This window comes from Emys orbicularis, chromosome 7, assembly GCF_028017835.1.
Source record: "Emys orbicularis isolate rEmyOrb1 chromosome 7, rEmyOrb1.hap1, whole genome shotgun sequence".
NCBI lineage: Eukaryota > Metazoa > Chordata > Testudines > Emydidae > Emys > Emys orbicularis.
In genome coordinates this window covers 20,503,463-20,522,232 of record NC_088689.1, presented here as the reverse complement: position 1 = coordinate 20,522,232, position 18,770 = coordinate 20,503,463, and the positions used below count along the sequence as shown (strand labels likewise).

Sequence of the window (18,770 nt, the reverse complement as noted above, 5' to 3'; positions counted from 1 at the left end):
TCTAAGTTTTGCTTTAAAATGGATTATAGCTATTAAGTTTTTAAAATACCTGCTATTTTCTGACATGTAAACTGAGTCAACTATCCTATTAAGCAGGTAAAAATTGTGTCTACAATAAGCTTTCTATTAATATTTACTTGTTCCAGGAAATTTCTCCTCTTCCTTCTCAAGTGCAGAAAGAACCTTCTGTTACTTTCACTTAGCGGTACAATATATCTAATGGGAGTAGAAAGGGGTGCTGATAATATTAATAGGCCAATTGAAATTATTGATTTTGTGAGACCAGGAGCTTGAACACGTTGTTCTTGCTGCACATACAGCTATTGATTGGGCAGAGGTGATGACATGGTGTTATGGTTACATGTGAACAGTGCTCTGTCAGCTGACCCTGGGAAATAAGTTCATTAGTTGGATCAACAAACCCATTTGGACCCTTTTTTTTTTCATTTTTCAAAGAGCAGCTTGCAGAGGTCATTGGATAGTCTCTTATTGAGATATAAAATTAAAAAGTTATTTAGGGCCTGATTCCAATGACCTTATTAATGTCAAGTAGCACCTTGCTCCTCTTATTATTCCATTGGCTCCTTGGGTGATGGGGTTCACACATCCCCATTATCCAGGGCTGTGCACTCTAGCCCTTAGCGTTAGGTGCACAGTCCTGAGGAAAACGTTCACCAGCCCAAGAATAGCATTGGGAGGCATAACGTGTCAGAGGCACCTTTCTGAGGTACAGTTCCCTCTCTGCATCCCCTGTGTTCCAGGCCTTTACCAGCAGCAAATTGAAACACCACTTGTGCCAGCTCAGCTGGATTGACTAGTCTATTGAGGGGAGGGAGCAGGTGAGTGCACTATGCCCACTTACCTCTGCATGCCTAGATACAAGGTCTGGGTAGCTCATATAGAGGTGTAAGGATGGCAGGGGTATATTTTAATGGACTTGTGGACACCTCTCTTCCCATTCACGATCCCACACCCTCTCTCCTTCCATAAACAATCAGAGAACATCCCCGTGGCAATTCCAGCCAGTGCTGTCATGAAAAGTAACTTTGGGAAAGCACTTCATGGATTTTTAGTTGTCTATTAAAACATTTAGCAGCAGGAAATAAGGAAGAAAAGTCAGCACTGCATGTCCAGCTACCTTTCAGCAGACCCCCCTAAAAGCTCCATGGACAAGCTGTGGCCCAAAGACTGCTGTTTTGAGAGCCTCTGATGTATATAGGATCCTAGCCCATTAGGGGGACTCAATGTCAAGCACAACCTACACTGCTATCAGTTCTGGAAGGGTTGGTGATTTCTTTGAAATTAAAATGGAAGTGGAATATTTCCCAAGTAAAAAGACCATTTAGCCTGTGGCAACTTGCCACACATGCAGCAAACAATTAGTGTTTTACTAAACTCAAAGCTTTTGGTTTATGGTGAGCCACATTTTCTGGTTTTGTTTCATATAGTTTCACACCCATCTTTTGAACACCAAATGTCAAAGTGAAACTCAGCCAAAATTGCAGTATTTCTCTCTCTCGCTCTCTCTCTTTCTCTAGAGCACCTATCACCACTGTGCCTAGGTTTTGCATGGTTTTCAAGCAAACCATACATTAACTCAAGTGTGCATGAAACTCTCATAGAAAGCTTTATTTCAGAGAATCTGATAAGAATTTCAGGGTTTGTTACAACATCCAAAACAAAGAATTTGCATCTAACGTTTCTCTCTAATTGTTCAGAAGATTTTATTATTTTAGTGGATTAACTAGTAACAACACATTATCTTGAAGTACTGCTGGCTGCTGCCAAGTACTCAACTATTTATGGGCATATGCCATCATTCCTTGGGCAGGCAAATTAACTTCATAGTAGGGCCCTTTGTTGGTAATAAAGCATTGAGATAGATCTTCCCTTGATTAGAATAACTTCACTGACTTAATGGAGCTACACCAGTTCACACCAGCTGAAGATCTGACCCATTATCATTTATTCCTCCTAATTTTTATTTTATTATCTGTCACATTGTTAACAAGATCAAGGTGCCTTCTGGAGTCTATTTACATATATTAATTTGATTATCTTTCGTAGTTTTGTCATTTTAACTGAGTACACTACCTCTTTATGTTTACCAAAGTACCTCTTAATATTCTCTAATCCCCCAATATTTTTGATCACATATCTCTACCATCTGTACAGGAATTTTTGATGTAGTCCATTTAGCCCAGAGAATGAAATCTCTTAGTACCCTGAGGTTAAATGATGGGTAACAGGAGCAGACTCTTGGAATGAACTCTACTTGTTTTAAAACAGAAAAGAACTAAATAAGTAAATCCTGCCAATAGTTTGTATTTAGCTCTATAATTATTTCCTGGTGGTGACTGAATGTGTAGCTTCTTTTATAGTATTTCTCAAGCTATGCTAAAATACATGACAAATGCTTGTCAGAAATGTGTGGCTGCACCAAAGGGTAATTGTGTTGTTAGGCACAACCTTGTACAAAGTGCAATGCATAAACTGCACCACCACTGCAATATCCTACAAAGTACTGTGGTCAAGAGACGCCTCTCTGAAACAAAATTTCCTTTGTTTCCTCTTGCTCTAGAGAAGTAAGTAATTTGCTGCTGGCCTATACAACACCAAAGTACCAGAGGCAGATTACAGTTATGTGGGGCCTTGGGCCAGAGCAAGTGGGGGCCCCTCCCCACCCCTTCCCATTTTTCCAGGGCCCCCCAATTGGCCAGGGCCCCTGGCACGGGCTCCACTGGCCCAGTGTCTAATCTGCCACTGTAAAGTACGACACCCTTCTGCACCAGCATAGCGGTGCTGGCCAGCATAATAGGAGTGGGGCAGTGTCAGGCTACACTATTCCCCACCCACTTGGTCTGGGAGAAAATATGCCCAATTACTCCTGTGCACCTGCAACCAAGGTGGATTCTCAGGGCCAACCCCAAACCAGCTCTAAGTTCCTGTGGTGGACATGACAACAGTACAGGACAGGCACAGTGAAGCAGAGCTCCATCATAATCCCTCCCCACCTGACTCGCCCCCTAGCCCCAAGAAGTGCACAGTAGCCAGACATCAGCAGAGAAGATGGCCCATCTCCTCTTTTAAAACACTCTCAAACTGGTTGGAAGAAAAATGAGCAGTCTTTACTATACAAGAAGTAACTTGACCAGGTGTGTCAGTTATGTACTCTTTCACAATAATGCCAGGAGATGATTAGCACTGTTTTTGTTGTTGTTTTCTTTGCTGATTCCTGCTATGTCAAAGCATGATGCCTAGCTTATCCAGCCCCCAATATACAATGTTATACCTTTACACAGATGCAAGGAGTAAAGTATATAGCCCAGCTCTAACACAGTCTGTCTTCTTATTCCCAGCATACAACCTTTTCATCTTAGTTGTCTTTCATTTTAGCAACATTGTATTGTAAGTCACCCAGGGGCAGGGCCAATAATAGTAATGTCATTTCACATGAACATTACAATAACTCTTCCTGTGGGAGATGTCACGTTTCTTTATATATAGTATTACATCCTAGGAACCCTTTAAAATGCACTCCTACAACTCAGCAGGCTTTACTAGGGTAAACTGTAAAACAAATACGGTTTTACAGCAAGAAGCTAAGTTTCATCCCCTCTTCCAATCCATTACTAAACATATTTGCTGCTTAAAATAACATCACTAGAAGACCAAAGAATGTGCAAATTATTGGGTAAACATTAAGCCATGAATATCTTCTGTAAGGAAAATCATTAAGGCCCTGATTCAATGAGGTACTGAAACATGTGCTTTGCTTTATCCGCGCAAGTAGTTCAATGGATTACAATGGGACTACTCATGTATTTAAAGTTAGGAATGTGGTTAAGTACTATGCTGAAAATCATGGCCTAAATTACATATGAAATTGCTCTTGGTCGATGAATTGATATTATACAGAAAAAACATGATCGCTGTATGCTAAGGGCAGCAGGAAAAGGACCCCCAAGTTGCAAAAGTGGCATATCAAGGAATTGTTGTGGGTGTATTTTAATTCAACAAAATATCAAACTGTTAAGATCAAACTTAGTTTGGCTGATGGTGTTGGGAAACAGGTTATTTTAAACCCTTCTCTCAGCCCTGTGTATATCTCATGTGTCCAGAGAATTCTGTTTGGGAAATCAGTACTATTTTTTATTTACAGTTACAGAAAATTAGGATGGGAAATGAAAACTGTAATGGATTTTCATGGTGGTATTTTGTTTTCATTGCCAGCTTCATTTATATTTCCAAGGTGAGGGCTACATAGTCACACATGGGAGCAGCCAGGCCTATGTTACTTTTCCAAATTGTGACTTAACTCGGAATAAGCACATCTTAATTTTTTTTTCCAGTTAAAGGTCATTAAAAAGGCTCCAAAGAAGGAACGGTGTTTTGCTTAAAACACACTGTTATTGAAGCAGGACATTGTCAAGCAAATGCTCCATATGCCATGGGCCAGATTCCTGGAACCTGTTCCATTGCTTTGTGTTGCGCTGGTGGCACAGGACAGCTAGCAGACCGGGCCACCTGCTTGGTGTAGGGGAATCCTTGGGTGAAACAGCCCCAGTGTAGCTAGCCCTATACAGCTCCTCTCATGGCCCCCAGTGTTGGGATGTGGCTGGGGAACAGGACATGACCAGAGCTCCACTACACTCCAGCAATTCTTGAGTGTGCATGAGCTCCCAAGGCTGTCTCAGCTTATGCCAGGAGCCAAACTGCCACTCAGGTGATTCCCAAAATTGGTGGGAAAGAAGGTTGTAAAGAAGGAATACAGCCACCTTTGGTGCCCCACTTCTTTCTGAGTCTGGTACCAACCACAGCCACGGGGAGGTTAACTGGACATGAGGCTCAAGTCCTATCTGTATAACTTCAGGCCACAGACCTAACATAGACCTTTATAGTAGATAAGTGTTGACAATTCTGTCAAAAGAGCAATGGTCTGAAAATCTTCTTTTCTGATTTCTTTAACAGCAAGTGATGGGGATTACTGGCGTCTCCTGAACCCAGGAGAATATGTGGTCACCGCAAAAGCAGAGGGCTATACCTCTTCCACCAAGAACTGTGCAGTAGGTTATGACATGGGAGCCACTCAGTGTGACTTCACAATCAGCAAAACCAACCTCGCACGAATCAAAGAAATCATGGAGAAATTTGGAAAGCAGCCCATTAGTCTGTCACTCCGACGGCGCAGGCAGAGGGCTAGGCAGAGGCGCCAGCAAAGATAGACTACTTTCTCCGTTGTAACACATGGCGTTTACAAGCTCTGCTTAAATCAAAACCAGTTATAGTAGTAAAAGATACATAGCCAATATTAATACGTTTTTGTCTATTCGAGGAGTTCTAATTGGTATATTTGTACTGAAGAATCTCTTGAGCTTCCAGAACCTTTTCTCCTCTGAGGTTTTAGGGCTACCGTTTCCCCCCCCCCGTACACAATCTAGCTAAATGGGCATTGGGTGGGGGACCGATGCAGGGTGGTGGAATGGAATCCTCCCCTCTCTGTTGTGCCAACATCACAGTGCCACTGTTTTTCAGGTGTTGCTATGCTGTGGGCACCGGATTTGCGCCTTACTGACTTTTAAGTATCAAAACTGCACAGGAAGGTAGGATGGATTTTCAAGAATAATCCACATCAACTTGGGTGGGGAGGGAACAAACTAGAGAAATACAGAACAGCTCCTCAGTTGCTGTAAATCAGCTGCAGCAGCTTCAAAGTTGCTATGTTGATTTACACTAGAGGAGGGCCTGGCCCTACATTTTTAGTTTCCTGTCAAAATTCTAAGAAGAAACATACCATCCCTTGTATACTTGGTAGCAAGAATGCAAGTACAATTCTGCTAAAACCATGATTATTGCTGTTAGAGCTTTGCCTTACTCAATACGGTCTTATGATTCCTGAAAAAGATGATCACCAAAGTATCATTCGGAATTGAAGAAAATAAACTTCAGATAGAAAATCTTTGGTGAAAATACATGTCTGCTATATTTAATTTATTTCTTCTTGTCAACAACTAATCTTGTACATGAAGAAAAGAAAGACAAATGGCTCCTGAATCAATAATATACACTAAAGGCAATCATCAACCCTTGCATAATAACTAGTTTTAGTCCATCCTATGGAAGGTATTCCAGACATACTTGTTTTGTAAATACCATTAAACAACAATGCTGCCACAGCTGGGTCCCAAGGAAATAGCAGGACTCTCATTAAATTCTGTATTATTGAGATGGTTGCATTATTTATTAAGAGCATGAGTCTCTCTCTCTCTTTTATATTACTGAAGTATCCAGGGTCAAGGCTTCTTAAATTCCACTCCAAGGTGCATTTAAATTGGGTGGTAAAGTCCCTGAATATTTCAGTTTTCTGGTGCAAATCTTGGTGCACTTTCATTTAAATTTAAAAAAGCAGAGGCTTTCAATGAATTGAATATGAGGTTAGACTAGATGATCATAATGGTCCCTTTTGGCCTTACAATCTATGAATATGTAAAATGAATAATTTAGCCCCCATGTTATTTATTTTGATGTTAAATTTTATTTATTTCACCCTGTCCTCATCCTTTTAGTGTTCAATATGCCACAATTTTTTGTAGTGCCAACACCTAATTGCATCAGCAAAGTTGCCAAGGAAGACCTGGAGATTTTGGGGAGGAATTTGGTCAGCAGTGCAATAATTAGTAATGTTGATATTTAAACAGACGTGTAGATTTCAGATCCAGCACCCCTAGTTAAAATAAATGGGGCAGTTCATACCACACCTACTTAATGTTTCAGGTTATTGGCAGACTCAAAGCAACATTGAATGGGTTTATACTGGGTTCACCTTTAGAAGGTTATCTTCAAAACCATAAAGATTAGAAACGTACATCTTTAAAAGTGAAAGCCTAATTCTGGAGCACAATTCTGCTGCAAAGGGTGGATTCCATGGCAAATTCTGAGACCGTGAAATTTCAGAATGTATGTGGCTTGGGGACCGTGGCATCTATTGTTTCCACTTTTTCTTCTCCAGTACTTACTCCTGGTATTGACTTTTGATGCTGGATCTTCAACCAAAACATTTATCTCTTACTGGAGGCTTTCTATGTTACAAGATCAGGAGAACAGAAGGGAGTAGTACAGGAGATGAAGGTGCACTTACTTCTCTCAAAATACCCTCCTAACAGCCTCAGAGGTGAGAAGGTTTTGTCTGGTCCAGCAAGGGAAAGAAACCCTTGGCCCTTTTAAGGATTACACCCTCCCACCCCTCTCTTCCCCATGGATTTAGGGGAGAGAAGCTAGGTGGCTGATTGGTTGGACACAAGGTTGCAGCATAACCTTATTGGCTACCAAAGGGTGCCAACCTGCACTGGGAAGAAACCTCCCTCTCCCTTCCCCTTGAGATTAGAACAGGACTGGGTTTTGGGGCCTTGCTGTGGGCATCATGCTAGTTACTTTTTAGAGCTTGATAGGAATTTTTCCTTCACTGCCAGATTGGCCTGGGGCCAGCGTGGGGGTTTCTCAACTTCCACTCAGCAGCCCAGGGACACAGTAAAATTCATTTTGTCACAATTTGGTACATGCCTAGTTCACATACTTGTTCAATATGGGGTCTGGTTCCCTGGTAAACCAGAACTGGAGGTGGATTAGGAGAAGACATCTCCTAAAAAAGCTGGAGAATGGAGTTGGAACTCTTAATGTCTGGTACAATGAGAAGACAACCCCTGTCCCTGTCCCCGCTCCCTTAACCCTCAGGTGAGGGGAGGCTGATGGGGTTCCAGCAACAGTGCTGGGAACAACTTAAGAGTTGGGGGGCTGTTAACAGCCCTCCCCCAGGAGATAGAAATTATGGAAGGAGGGATAACTTGCACTGGATGGGTTATTCCTGGATAATTCACAGATGTGTTTCTTAATAAAGCTGCAGCCTATTTAAACCATGTTCCTGGTGTCTTGTCTTCCTGTGCCACCCAGAACAAATATACATCTGCAGCTGTGTACATGCACAAGTACAGGAGCACGAGTCACCAAAAACTGAAGTTGGAAAGTATAAGGCAGGACTTGTTACTCTGATGCCTATGGAGATAACTAATAGTGCCTCCCTGTAACAGGGTGCCCGTTGTGCTCCTGCGTATCCATCCCCTTGGCCCTGCTCCTCACAGACTCAGGGACACTCCAAGCTGGTGCAGCTCCCATGCTCTTTATTTGTGTCCATTTCCCACCACCAGTTGCCTACTATATACAGGCTATTTACCATGGCTTGGGCTAACACAGGCCTGCTCAGCAACAGAGTAGCAGGCTCCTACCTCTCCCTGAGCCTCCCTTCCCTCCTGGTCTCCACCCCCCTTTTCACTTACTTCCTCCCAGCCTTATAGCTCCTGCCTAATGAGGCTGGCAGGTGCAATCAGTGATTTGGCAAACCTAGGCTATTTATCCAGCCCCAATCCATTTCCCCTGATTGGGGTTGGAATGGCAGGAGCTGACATCAATGCCACCAAAGTATTTCCTCCGGAATTAGTGAACCACTGTCAATATGAGAATCTACATTACCAAAAGGATGCAAAACTTATCACAGACATTCATGTCTGAAAACCAATATGCGTCACCTCCCTATTTATTGAAAGCCAGACTGTGCCTCCTTTTGTTCAAATTAAGTAGTACTTCACTCCATGAGAAGTCATGTCTCTTTCATTGAAAAATTTTTACTTAGTAAGTGTATGGAAGGTGGCAAAATCTGCTAAATAATAGTAGTTATTAATACAGATACTTAGGAGCAGAATGTGCACCCCTTTCTCAGTTATCTGTGAAATTCAGAATGCTTTCCAAAGGTGGGTAAACATTATTATTTCCATTTGACAGATGTAGAATCCTAGACACAGAGAGTGACTTGCCCACAGTTCATGTAAGGTGCCAATTGTAGAGCTGGGTAAAGAAACCAGGTCTCCTGATCCACATCTGGGTGCACCATCTGGTGGCTCTTTCCTTCTCCCAAAGGCTAGATATCCCTTCTCATATTCAGTAGTAGCACCTTACTCTGCAAGTATTCCATTTGTGTCCATGGGACTATTTGCAGAGTCAGGCACTTGACAATGCAAGTAAGGGCAGTGAAGTCCACTCCTGAGCTGCTAAATAGATATTCCATACTGATGTATTTTCTGCCTCTGGGACAACCAAAAGAGGTTCATATCCCCTAAATGGAGTTTTCGTCCCTTGCAAGTGTGGAACCACAATCCAATACTAAAGAGATTTCTATTTAGTCAGTCTTTTAGCTAAAATCTGTGCCTGTCTGTTGCTCAGATTGTTAAAGACCTCATTAACATTAGATGCCAAAAGTAGTGATTTCTACACTCTTGTACTAGCTTTCATTAGTGCTTGTATGTACCAGCACAATCCAGAATTCTGACTAATGAAAGTGACCTTATGCCATTTTATTCTGGCTGTTGCTTAATAGCTGTCAAGCCTGCCAGTATGCACTCTGGACTCATCGGTGAAAATTTTTCTTTGAAGATTGCTCCCACCTCTGGGCTGGAAAGTATGGTGTTCATTTACATTGTGCAGTAATGGGCACTTACCTTGACAGCACAGTCATAACAGTCCTTCTGTCCAGTAGGAAGCAATTATCTTTTCTTCAAGAAGTTTGTGTTATTCAGTGGAGTACACCCTGTAGGGCAGAAAATCCCCTAGCGTGCACGTGGAAGTTTAAAGCTCCAAGGGTAAAGTCCTGGCTCCATTAAAGGCCAAGGGAGTTCTGCCATTGAATTCAATGGCTCTAGGATTCCAGCCCAGGACTGTAACTACTTATGCATGCTATACAAGAATACTGAACTAGGGTATCAACTCTTTGTTTCTGTAGTGACTAGGAGATATCATTATTGTTCAAGTTCAGAGATACATTTTGAAGTAGCAGGTGTTACTATCAGAACTAGAGATAGGCCCAAGCCACAAGCTTATGTTGATAAAACCAGATATCACCATCATGTTTTCTATTTAGTCTACATCCTTATAATATATTCTCTCTCCTTGGACATTGCATTCTACTCTTTCTATCAACCTAACAAATACTATCTGCACTGCATTAGAATGGACACAACCCTACAGTTTTTTTGCTGTTGGTAGAAATAAAACTCCATGGTATGTACGACTCCATTTTATTATGTATCCTTTTTAACATTTACAAAAATAAGAAGGACTTTGCTCAGGCTCTACTTGACATTTAAAAAACAAACAAACACAGTCCATTCCAAATAAAAACACATTCAGCTGCCTAACTGAAGCAAAAGGTTAAAACAGAAACACCAGCCTTCAGCCATCTCCTCTTTCTCCAAATCCTGGCAGGTATAAAATAAAATAGAAACGTGCCGTCTTTTCCTTGGATTTCCATGTACTAATGTCAGTTACAAAAGCACTCACATCCATTCTTGCATTCTTAGTCTCCTTACATATCAGAATCATTGTCACCCTAAGTGTATGTGCGTATTTGTTTCACTTTACCTAATTCAGTCCAAGTTAGTAACAATTCACATTTCTAAGTGCATTACTGTAATGCTCCTTGTTATATAAAATTGTACAGACAGATCTCAGCTTATGTGAAGCAGCCTGGCGCATCTGAAGCCGACAGAACTGTGTCTTTTTACACCAGTTGAGGAACTGGCCCTTCTATTTCAATCTTTACAGAAGCAGAGTTGCTCATCCTTAGTCTGGTATCAATCAGTTGGCAGCAGAAGGGTGAGATATCAGTATTTTAATATCTAATCTATTAGAAGATTGGGCAGTGGGTGTGTAAATCAATTTTAAAATGAAGCCAAGGAATATAAATTATGTGCTCACTTATACTAATGGATTTCTCCATCTCTAAATAAAGTCAGTTCAAAGACTCCTATCGGCTTAAATGGGAGTTGCCTCAGACCCTAATAAAATATCATGTTTTATAGTTCTTAGGCCTCAGCAAATTAAGTTAAAGATGCTGTGGAATCTTTATCCTAGGATCTTCCTAGTTTTGTGTGTTTAAGTCACAGCCATATCCATATTCTAATGTACTTTCTCTATTTAATTTCCTTTTAAAAGGCCATTTAACTTGAAATGACATTGTTTTATTTCACTTTGACATTGTAACATGGTTTCTGAGTGGTGAAATTGTGCCTGAAGGCAGTGAAGCCATCACATTTAATGAAATCTTTTGCCTGTGCAGATGAGACTCAGAAACTCGAAGCCAATTCGCCCATGCTGTTCATATAGTTTCTATCCACTGGGCACTGATGGGAGCTTTTCTCCATCTTCCATAAAGTCTAGAGAGACTCAGTATTGGCTTGAGTATTGTTTGGCATCACATTTCAACACAATACAATTGAAAATGGCCATATTTTTCACTACAACGTCTTCTAATGTACAGTATTTATATTTATTACTTTTATCCTTCTAATTTATACTTCATAAACACTGAAGCACTGCATAAAACCTAATGCAGAATGATGATGAAAATTAAACAGGGGAAAAATTCAATGTTTTTTTAAGCTACTATAAATGTTTTGGGGGTAAAATTATCAGAAGTGTCTGATTCAGGAGCCTGAGTCCCATTTTCAAAAGGGACTCAGGCATCTAGGAGTCTAAGTCCTATTGCCTTTCAATGAGACTTAGGAACCTAAGGGTCAGATTTTTCAAGATGTTTAGGCACCAAAAGATGCAGATAGGCACCTAGTGAGCTTTTCAAAAATGCCTAGGCACCTAACTCCCACTGAGAGCCCATGCAAAATGACCTTATGTGGGATATAAACTGATAATTAACAAAGCTCTTGTTCTTAAAAGCTTCCTCTTGCTCTTAAAATTCCATTTCCTTTTCAAATTTGTATTTTATTTTCCCAAGTATTAATGCTGTTGTTCAGAGAAAGCAGTTGGGTGACATTTACCTCTTTTTTAATATGCTATAATGTCAGGCACTGGATATTTTATAAGTTATTATTTTTTAATCTCACTGGCTTTACAGCAGCTGTTTTGTAAAGCTCAATGTACCAATTATGTCAACATCAAATTCATTCTTATCAACTCAATATTATCCTAATATCAACATAATACAGTATTTCAGTATTCAGTGCAAACCATCATTTAAGGATCTTACAAAAGTGAGTCAGCCTTATTGTTAGTGAGTATGAATATGAAAAATGGAATTAAATTTTCATACCCTAGATGTGACAGTATTTCAATAGCTCAGTTAATGAGGATCAATGACAGTCATAATCTCACTTGAATAGACCATAGTGTTTTAAATTCAAGATTTATTCCTTACCTCAGGAGATCTGGATCAGATCACATAGATTTAGTTTTTATTACATATTATGTGTTTAAATAATAACATTCTTGTTTAGCATGGATGGTGAGACCTTTAACTCACTGGAGAATGAAACTAACATTTTGTTCATCCTCCAGGGACCCGATCCACCTCTCAGTGAAGTCAATAAAAGTTGTTCTACTGACTACAATGAAAGTTGGATCAGGCCGCAAAAGCATTTTGTGCAGTGCAAGCAAAACTTGTAAATTGAAGATACTTCCAGTATGATCAACTGGATGGAAAAACTTGAATATTATTCTTGTAGACACTACTTTTAAGAACCCATCCATTTTTATCTGAAACTGCTAAGCATTGAGAAAGGATCATCGGTGATGCTAAATTCTGCCATTTCTATGTGGCAACTATTTGAAGCTCTTGGTTCTTCCAAAATTGAGTTGAAAGTTTCACAAGACTTTCTGAAAGAGTTTCTGCCTTTCCTCTTTCCTTTCAAGCTAGAACCAGGATGTGCAGATGTACTCAAAAATGGAAGGAATAAATAAATAAATAAATAAATAAATAAATAAAAGGTCAGCGAGCTAGAGAAATTAGTCAAGTTTTTTGGGGGAACCTAAGAAAGTTTTTTTGTTTGTGTTTCTATGACCAGTTTGCTTCTTATTTTATTAAAATTACTTTGTCCATCCCTGGCATTTACTATAAGACATTCTTCCTCTCCCCCCAGCTGCTCTGTGCAGATGGGCATAAGCCAAACAGCAGTGGAATTTCTATGTTCCAGCAGTGCGGGGGTGAGGAAAGGGAAAGGGAGAAAGGACATTCAAAAGATAACCAATAGTCGTTGAACGGAACCCACCACTAATATTCAGCAGGAGATAGAGTTGCAGTTAAAGATGCAGGGTCAGACTGGATGATCAGAATCATCCCTTAAAAATAAGAATCTATGTTCAATAGGCTTGAGGAAAACAGGATGCTAATGTTAGGTATAATTTTTCTTTCCCCTTTTCCATACCTCATCTTACCTCTCTACTGTGGCACAGACCACAACTTAGACTTTTCAGGATTGTGACATAAATATTGTCTGTACATATTAATCAGAGTTAAACTTCTGGTAGAAGAGTGACACAATCTCTGAAGCAAACATTTACTAAATGTATCCACTTGTACATATAACAGGTTACTTATAACCTTTGAAACAATTGTGAATATTGACAATCAAAATCTTGTTTACAGACTAGACTTTTGAGGAAGGGAGGGGTCCTCAGGTTTTAGTACTTTTTAAAATCACAAGTTCAAATGCAAAATATATTATGTGTGCTCACATACGTACATCCCCCTAGGGCTCTTCTTTGGCCAGATTTACCCTCACTGTCAGTGGAATGGTGTGCAGACCCTCTTTAGGGCACCTTAAAGTTGGGAGACAAGTGATAATCCCACAGTTTTCTTCAACCTCCCTCTGAGATTGTGCAACAACAGTGCAATTTTCACAGCCTACAGCAAATTCTAGTCCTCTTCTCCTATGAGGTGAAGGATCCTACAGTCTAAATCCAACAAAACCAGCCAAGTCCCTGGAACATGGTCTCTACAGCAGATCCTTCTCATCCTCATGTTGCTCCACTGCTGAATCCTGCAATCTGGCTCCCACCCTTCCTATTTATAAACCCTTGAGTTCCCATTGTTTCCACTCTCAGACTGCAACTCTGGGTGTGTTCTCCATTTCTCCAAATAATTTGGTAGTAGTGGTTTTTAGAACAATTTTGGTAAGAGTCCTGAAAATTAGCTCAATGAACTGGCAAATTCCATGAACTTTATCAAATCTGTCTTTCTAATGGAGAGACCACCGTTTCAATGGGCATTATGTGGATTTTACCAGGAACATCTGCATTAACTGTTCCCATGTCACACAAAATTTCAAGTGAGATCTATCATGAGTTGCATTAACCATGAGCTGTTAGCTCTTGATATAAAAAATATTCCATTGTGTAAAAAGAATTATGTTAAGATAACACTTGATGGTTTCACTATAAATCTCATTCTCTGCTGTAGATAGACTTCAGACATATATGTGACTAATATAAGTCTCAAAATTCTCAAGTTAATTTTTCAATCTGATTTTCCCACTTACACAGCTAATTCAAATCCACAGCCACATCTCATAAAGTAGCCACACTGGTGCCTAGAGAAATTTCATCATCTCAAGTTTGGCATCCAAAAATTGAGGGATATGAAGTCAGTGGCCACTTTTGATAATTTGACTGTAGTTGTAAAATCCCAACTCTTAGTCTAATAGCAAATCTTTTTTGCTTTATTGTTGTGAAATGCTGAACTACTTTGCTCAACTGATAAATAGCCTTGAGAAGTCATTTAGGCTCCAGGCTTGACTTTGAAATTTTGCATTACAAAATACTGGTTAATATTTTGTGCCCTCTAAACGTGTCCACAAGTAGTTTAATAAGTGCAAGTCACTCTACATTTCAACCTCAATAACCCCAGCACTATCAGCTTTAAATAAAGTGCAGAACACATGCAGTTTAGAGCAAATCCAGCATAATAAAGTCAGTTTCTGAGTAATGAAAAGCATTCTTACAAATTAAATGATGAATTCCTATTTTGGCTTCAAGAACAATCTATCATTCCTTAAAACAATGAGACATTCCAGAGAGTACATTTCACGTGTATATGTCATTATGAATCATTTGGCTATGGGATAATTCTCTATTAACATATTGCAAATCAAACTTAATAGGCACTTGGAAATGTACTGAATTTCAGCTGGCCCAATTGCTTGGTGGCTATAGGCTTTGCAGCCTGGGATAGCTAGCTAAAAGCAGGGTCTCACATATTGAAGCAGCAGGTACTTGGATTATTACTTCATTTACTTGATGCGCACCACTAGCTGCTGTTTGAGAAAAATATTATGGGCCAAATCCTCAGCTGATATAAATCTGTGTGATTTGGTTGAAAGCTGGCCCTCCCATTTTCTGAAAGGAAACTGCCAGCTTTCTCAGGTGCAGTGCTTGTGCTGTGAGGCAGAAGAATGCAGGAAGAAAAGAAATGATTTGAAGCAGAGAAAAACTGAAGCATGGTAATGTGGATTCTAATCAAAAGCTTATACACACCATTTTGTGCTGCAAAGTCTCTCCAGAACATGCTTGCTCATGAGTTTTCAGAGACTCTCTGCTTTTGACACTTTCATCAAGTAAACAAATATCACAAGAACAGTCTTTCTAAGGGCATTTCAGGTTTGTAGATTCTGAACCAAACCAGGAAGTTCAGAAGCATGCACACTGTTGCATCTCTTCCCAAATGTTAACTAAAACATTACACACACACAAAAAAAAGGTTCTGTTTAATTTTGGACAAAAGTTATGATATCCTCAGTCATTTAGCTATCCCACCAGTGTTGACACAAGTGGGACTACTTGAATGCTTCAGTGCTTGCCACCATGAGTAAGGATTGCACAGTCTTTCCCACTATGGTGAGAGCTGGGTGCAAGATCCATGTGCTGTCCAAACAATCTTGAACTTTTGTGTTTCTGGTCAGGTAGGACAATGGGTGCAAGGGTGTGGAAGTTTGTCGCAAATCCAAACACACCTATGGATCAGAATTTTGCAAACAATGTCTTTTCAATTGGCTGAACCAAACACCTACATCTGGACAACACCAATTGTGGGGTGTTGGAAATCTATATCAATTTTCTGTCACTTGGGCCCATCTCAGATCATAGGGGAGATAGTGGAAAAAAATTATGAGAAAATATAATATTTAGAGAGAGAAAATGTAAAGTATTAAGAAAAATATAGAGTCTCTTATGATCAAAACTGTAGGTCCAATATGGCACCTAGGGTTCTATTCCTGGTTCTGTCACTGGCCTGCTGGGTAAGTCATTTACCATTCAGTGCTTTTGATTCTGCATCTGTAAAATAGGAATAATGATTCTGACCGCCTTTGTGAACAGCTTTACAAACAATGGATGACAGGAAAGCTAGGAGGTATTTGTTGTTGTTATCTGTTTGCAATGCCTGTGTTTTATTTACATATGCATGTATACATGTATTTATATATGAAGTATACATTATGATTGCTCTTGTGCTTGATCCTCATTGCTGTCTTTATTCTGGAGCTGATTTCCAGTTTGTCCCTTAAAGACCAGGAACACAAGAGTAGGCACAGGAAATTCACTCAGTCTTTGTGGGTGGAAATCACAAGACAAATATACAGAATGGAGGAAGAGGGCAGGAAGGCAGAAAGGTAGGTGAAAATACTCTAAGGCAAAGGGAAGCAGAATTTTTTTTTTATTTGTATAGTACAAACAGAGCCTGAACTCAGAAAATGAGGTAAATTAAGCATCCACACAATGGCTATAATCACTTTATATGTGGGGCCATGAATCAGATCAAGAAATACATGTGAGACTGTGTGGTGTAGGGTAGTGAGCATAGGACCTGGACCACCTGAATTCTAAACCCAGTTCTATTAGTGATTTGATGTGGAGTCTTTGGGAAGTTAGTCAATAACTATAAAATGGGGGTGTTATTTACCTATCTAACTCAGGGGTATTTTGAGGATTAGTTAGTTAATTAAGCTCTTTGCAAAATTTAAAGCATTATATGAATGCAAAATATTAATAACATGTAGTACATTTTATGGAACAAAGAGCTCTTTTCCCCACTGACTGTATTATATTGAAGAGATATAATAAATTCCCATATTCCACCTTTATGAATAGCCATACTGCACTGAGTATCCCTCTTCTAGCATAGTACAATAGGTCCCTCTGAGAAGATGCTGGAAGTAGATGGACACATGATATCTCATTTATTATTGTAGCACTTAGGAGCCCCAGTTGTGGGCCAGGAGCCCATTGGGCTAAGTGCAGTACAAATATGGAATAACAAGACAGTCCCTGCCCCACGGAGCTTCCAATCCTATATTCACTCACCACAATATAGATATGAGCCAGGTAGAGGACATAAGTGGAAAATAAACAAAAGCTAACAGAGTGAACAGAGTGACTGGGAATCACTTTTGAATTCAGAAAGGGGGATGGTATTAAAGGTGTGCCCTAGCCTATAGAACCGAGAGCATGAGGGGATTCATGAAACATTTAGATGCTGGCTTGACTGGCCAAAAAACAAGGAGTTGAATGGCTTTACCCTTTTAAACTATTTCTTGTGTATTTCATTATACCAGACATCGCTAATTTTGCTGCCGATGTGCATGATTGATTGATAGAGAGTTTAACCTCCTGGCATAACTGTAGCTTGTTGGGCCTTGATTAATTGAGCTTTCCTCTGGGATAAATAATTAATGTTCTTTCAATGCTGTTCAAACAAGCATTCATTTTGCTACAAAGAGATGTTGACTCTGTTGGCACCGGAAGTACTGTAAGCTTCCTAATGGGTGAGATTCTGTCTCTCAGAGGCACAGCACAGAGCTCACTGCCCAGGGGCAGGCTCACAAGGCACGGCAGCCCATTCAGGTAATCCCCGCAGGAAAGATGGTAGCTCTCTGGAGCGGACACTCCAAGCTTGGATGGTTCTGAGAGGTTGGGGTTTCCCAAGCAGCCCTTCTTGCTTCCCAGCTGTGGTTGGAACCCCTCTCCCTGGGTGAGGCCAAGGTCTTGCTTGGCATCAGGCTATAGCAGTTGAAAATCCAGGTAAGCCATATCACAGTGAAACAAAAATAAATAAATAAAAAGGTAACGCCTGGTTTGACTGCGTCTTTGGCAGCTCTGCACCACAGGGCTGTTTGGCCTAAGGTCAGGGAGATGATCATAGAATGGGAAGGGACCTCAGGAGGTCATCTAGTCCAACCCCCCTGCTCAAAGCAGGACCAATCCCCAGACAGATTTTTACCCCAGTTTCCTCAAGGATTGAACTCACAACCCTGGGTTTAGCAGGTCAATGCTCAAACCACTGAGCTAGCCCTCCCCCTTGATAATGGGAAGGTACTGACTGGAGCTAGGCACAGGCACTGGACTACATCACAGCACCACTAGGGAAAGCCTCCGACTATGCTGGTCTCAGTCTTGGCTCCAAAGGAGGGGATTTCACTCTTGGGACTGGACCGGGTCCCGGCATCATGCTGGATAAATCCTGGGCTGCTGTCTGCTTTATGGCAGCCTAACCCTGGTTGCCTGTGGGCAATAGTGCTGCCAGAATCTCTGCAGTGCTATGCATTGCAGCCCTGCTGCCCTCAGCCCTGGCACACCTCCTACATTGCAACTTGCAAGGGGGATTTTGGAAGGCAGCCTTACCGCTGTCTTCTGTAGGTCCTGTGCTTGAGGAATCTTCTCCTGGAAGGATCCAAGACTTTTAGAACCGTTTTACACTATTCCGGCTCTTTTAGCCAATATAAAGGAACTGGAGTGGGATGTGAGGATTCACCCAGGATTTTTAAGCAGGATGCAATATTCTTCCTCCATTTATAGGGAAAGTTGCTCTATCCAGCTGATATTTCTTAGAGGAAACTTATCAAAGATGATTGACCAAAGAGAACACATTTGAATACATATCATGG

The 18,770-nt window shown here is 40.5% G+C and overlaps 1 protein-coding gene across 1 annotated transcript in view; it reads left to right on the top strand.

The window, feature by feature from the left end:
• CPXM2 (carboxypeptidase X, M14 family member 2) overlaps positions 1-5,225 on the top strand; it is a 118,622-nt gene extending 113,397 nt beyond the window's left edge. The window contains exon 14 of the mRNA XM_065407710.1: positions 4,972-5,225. Within this exon, the coding sequence (XP_065263782.1) occupies positions 4,972-5,225 (254 nt within the window). The remainder of the gene's footprint in view (positions 1-4,971) is intronic.
• The last annotated feature ends 13,545 nt before the right edge of the window (positions 5,226-18,770 follow it).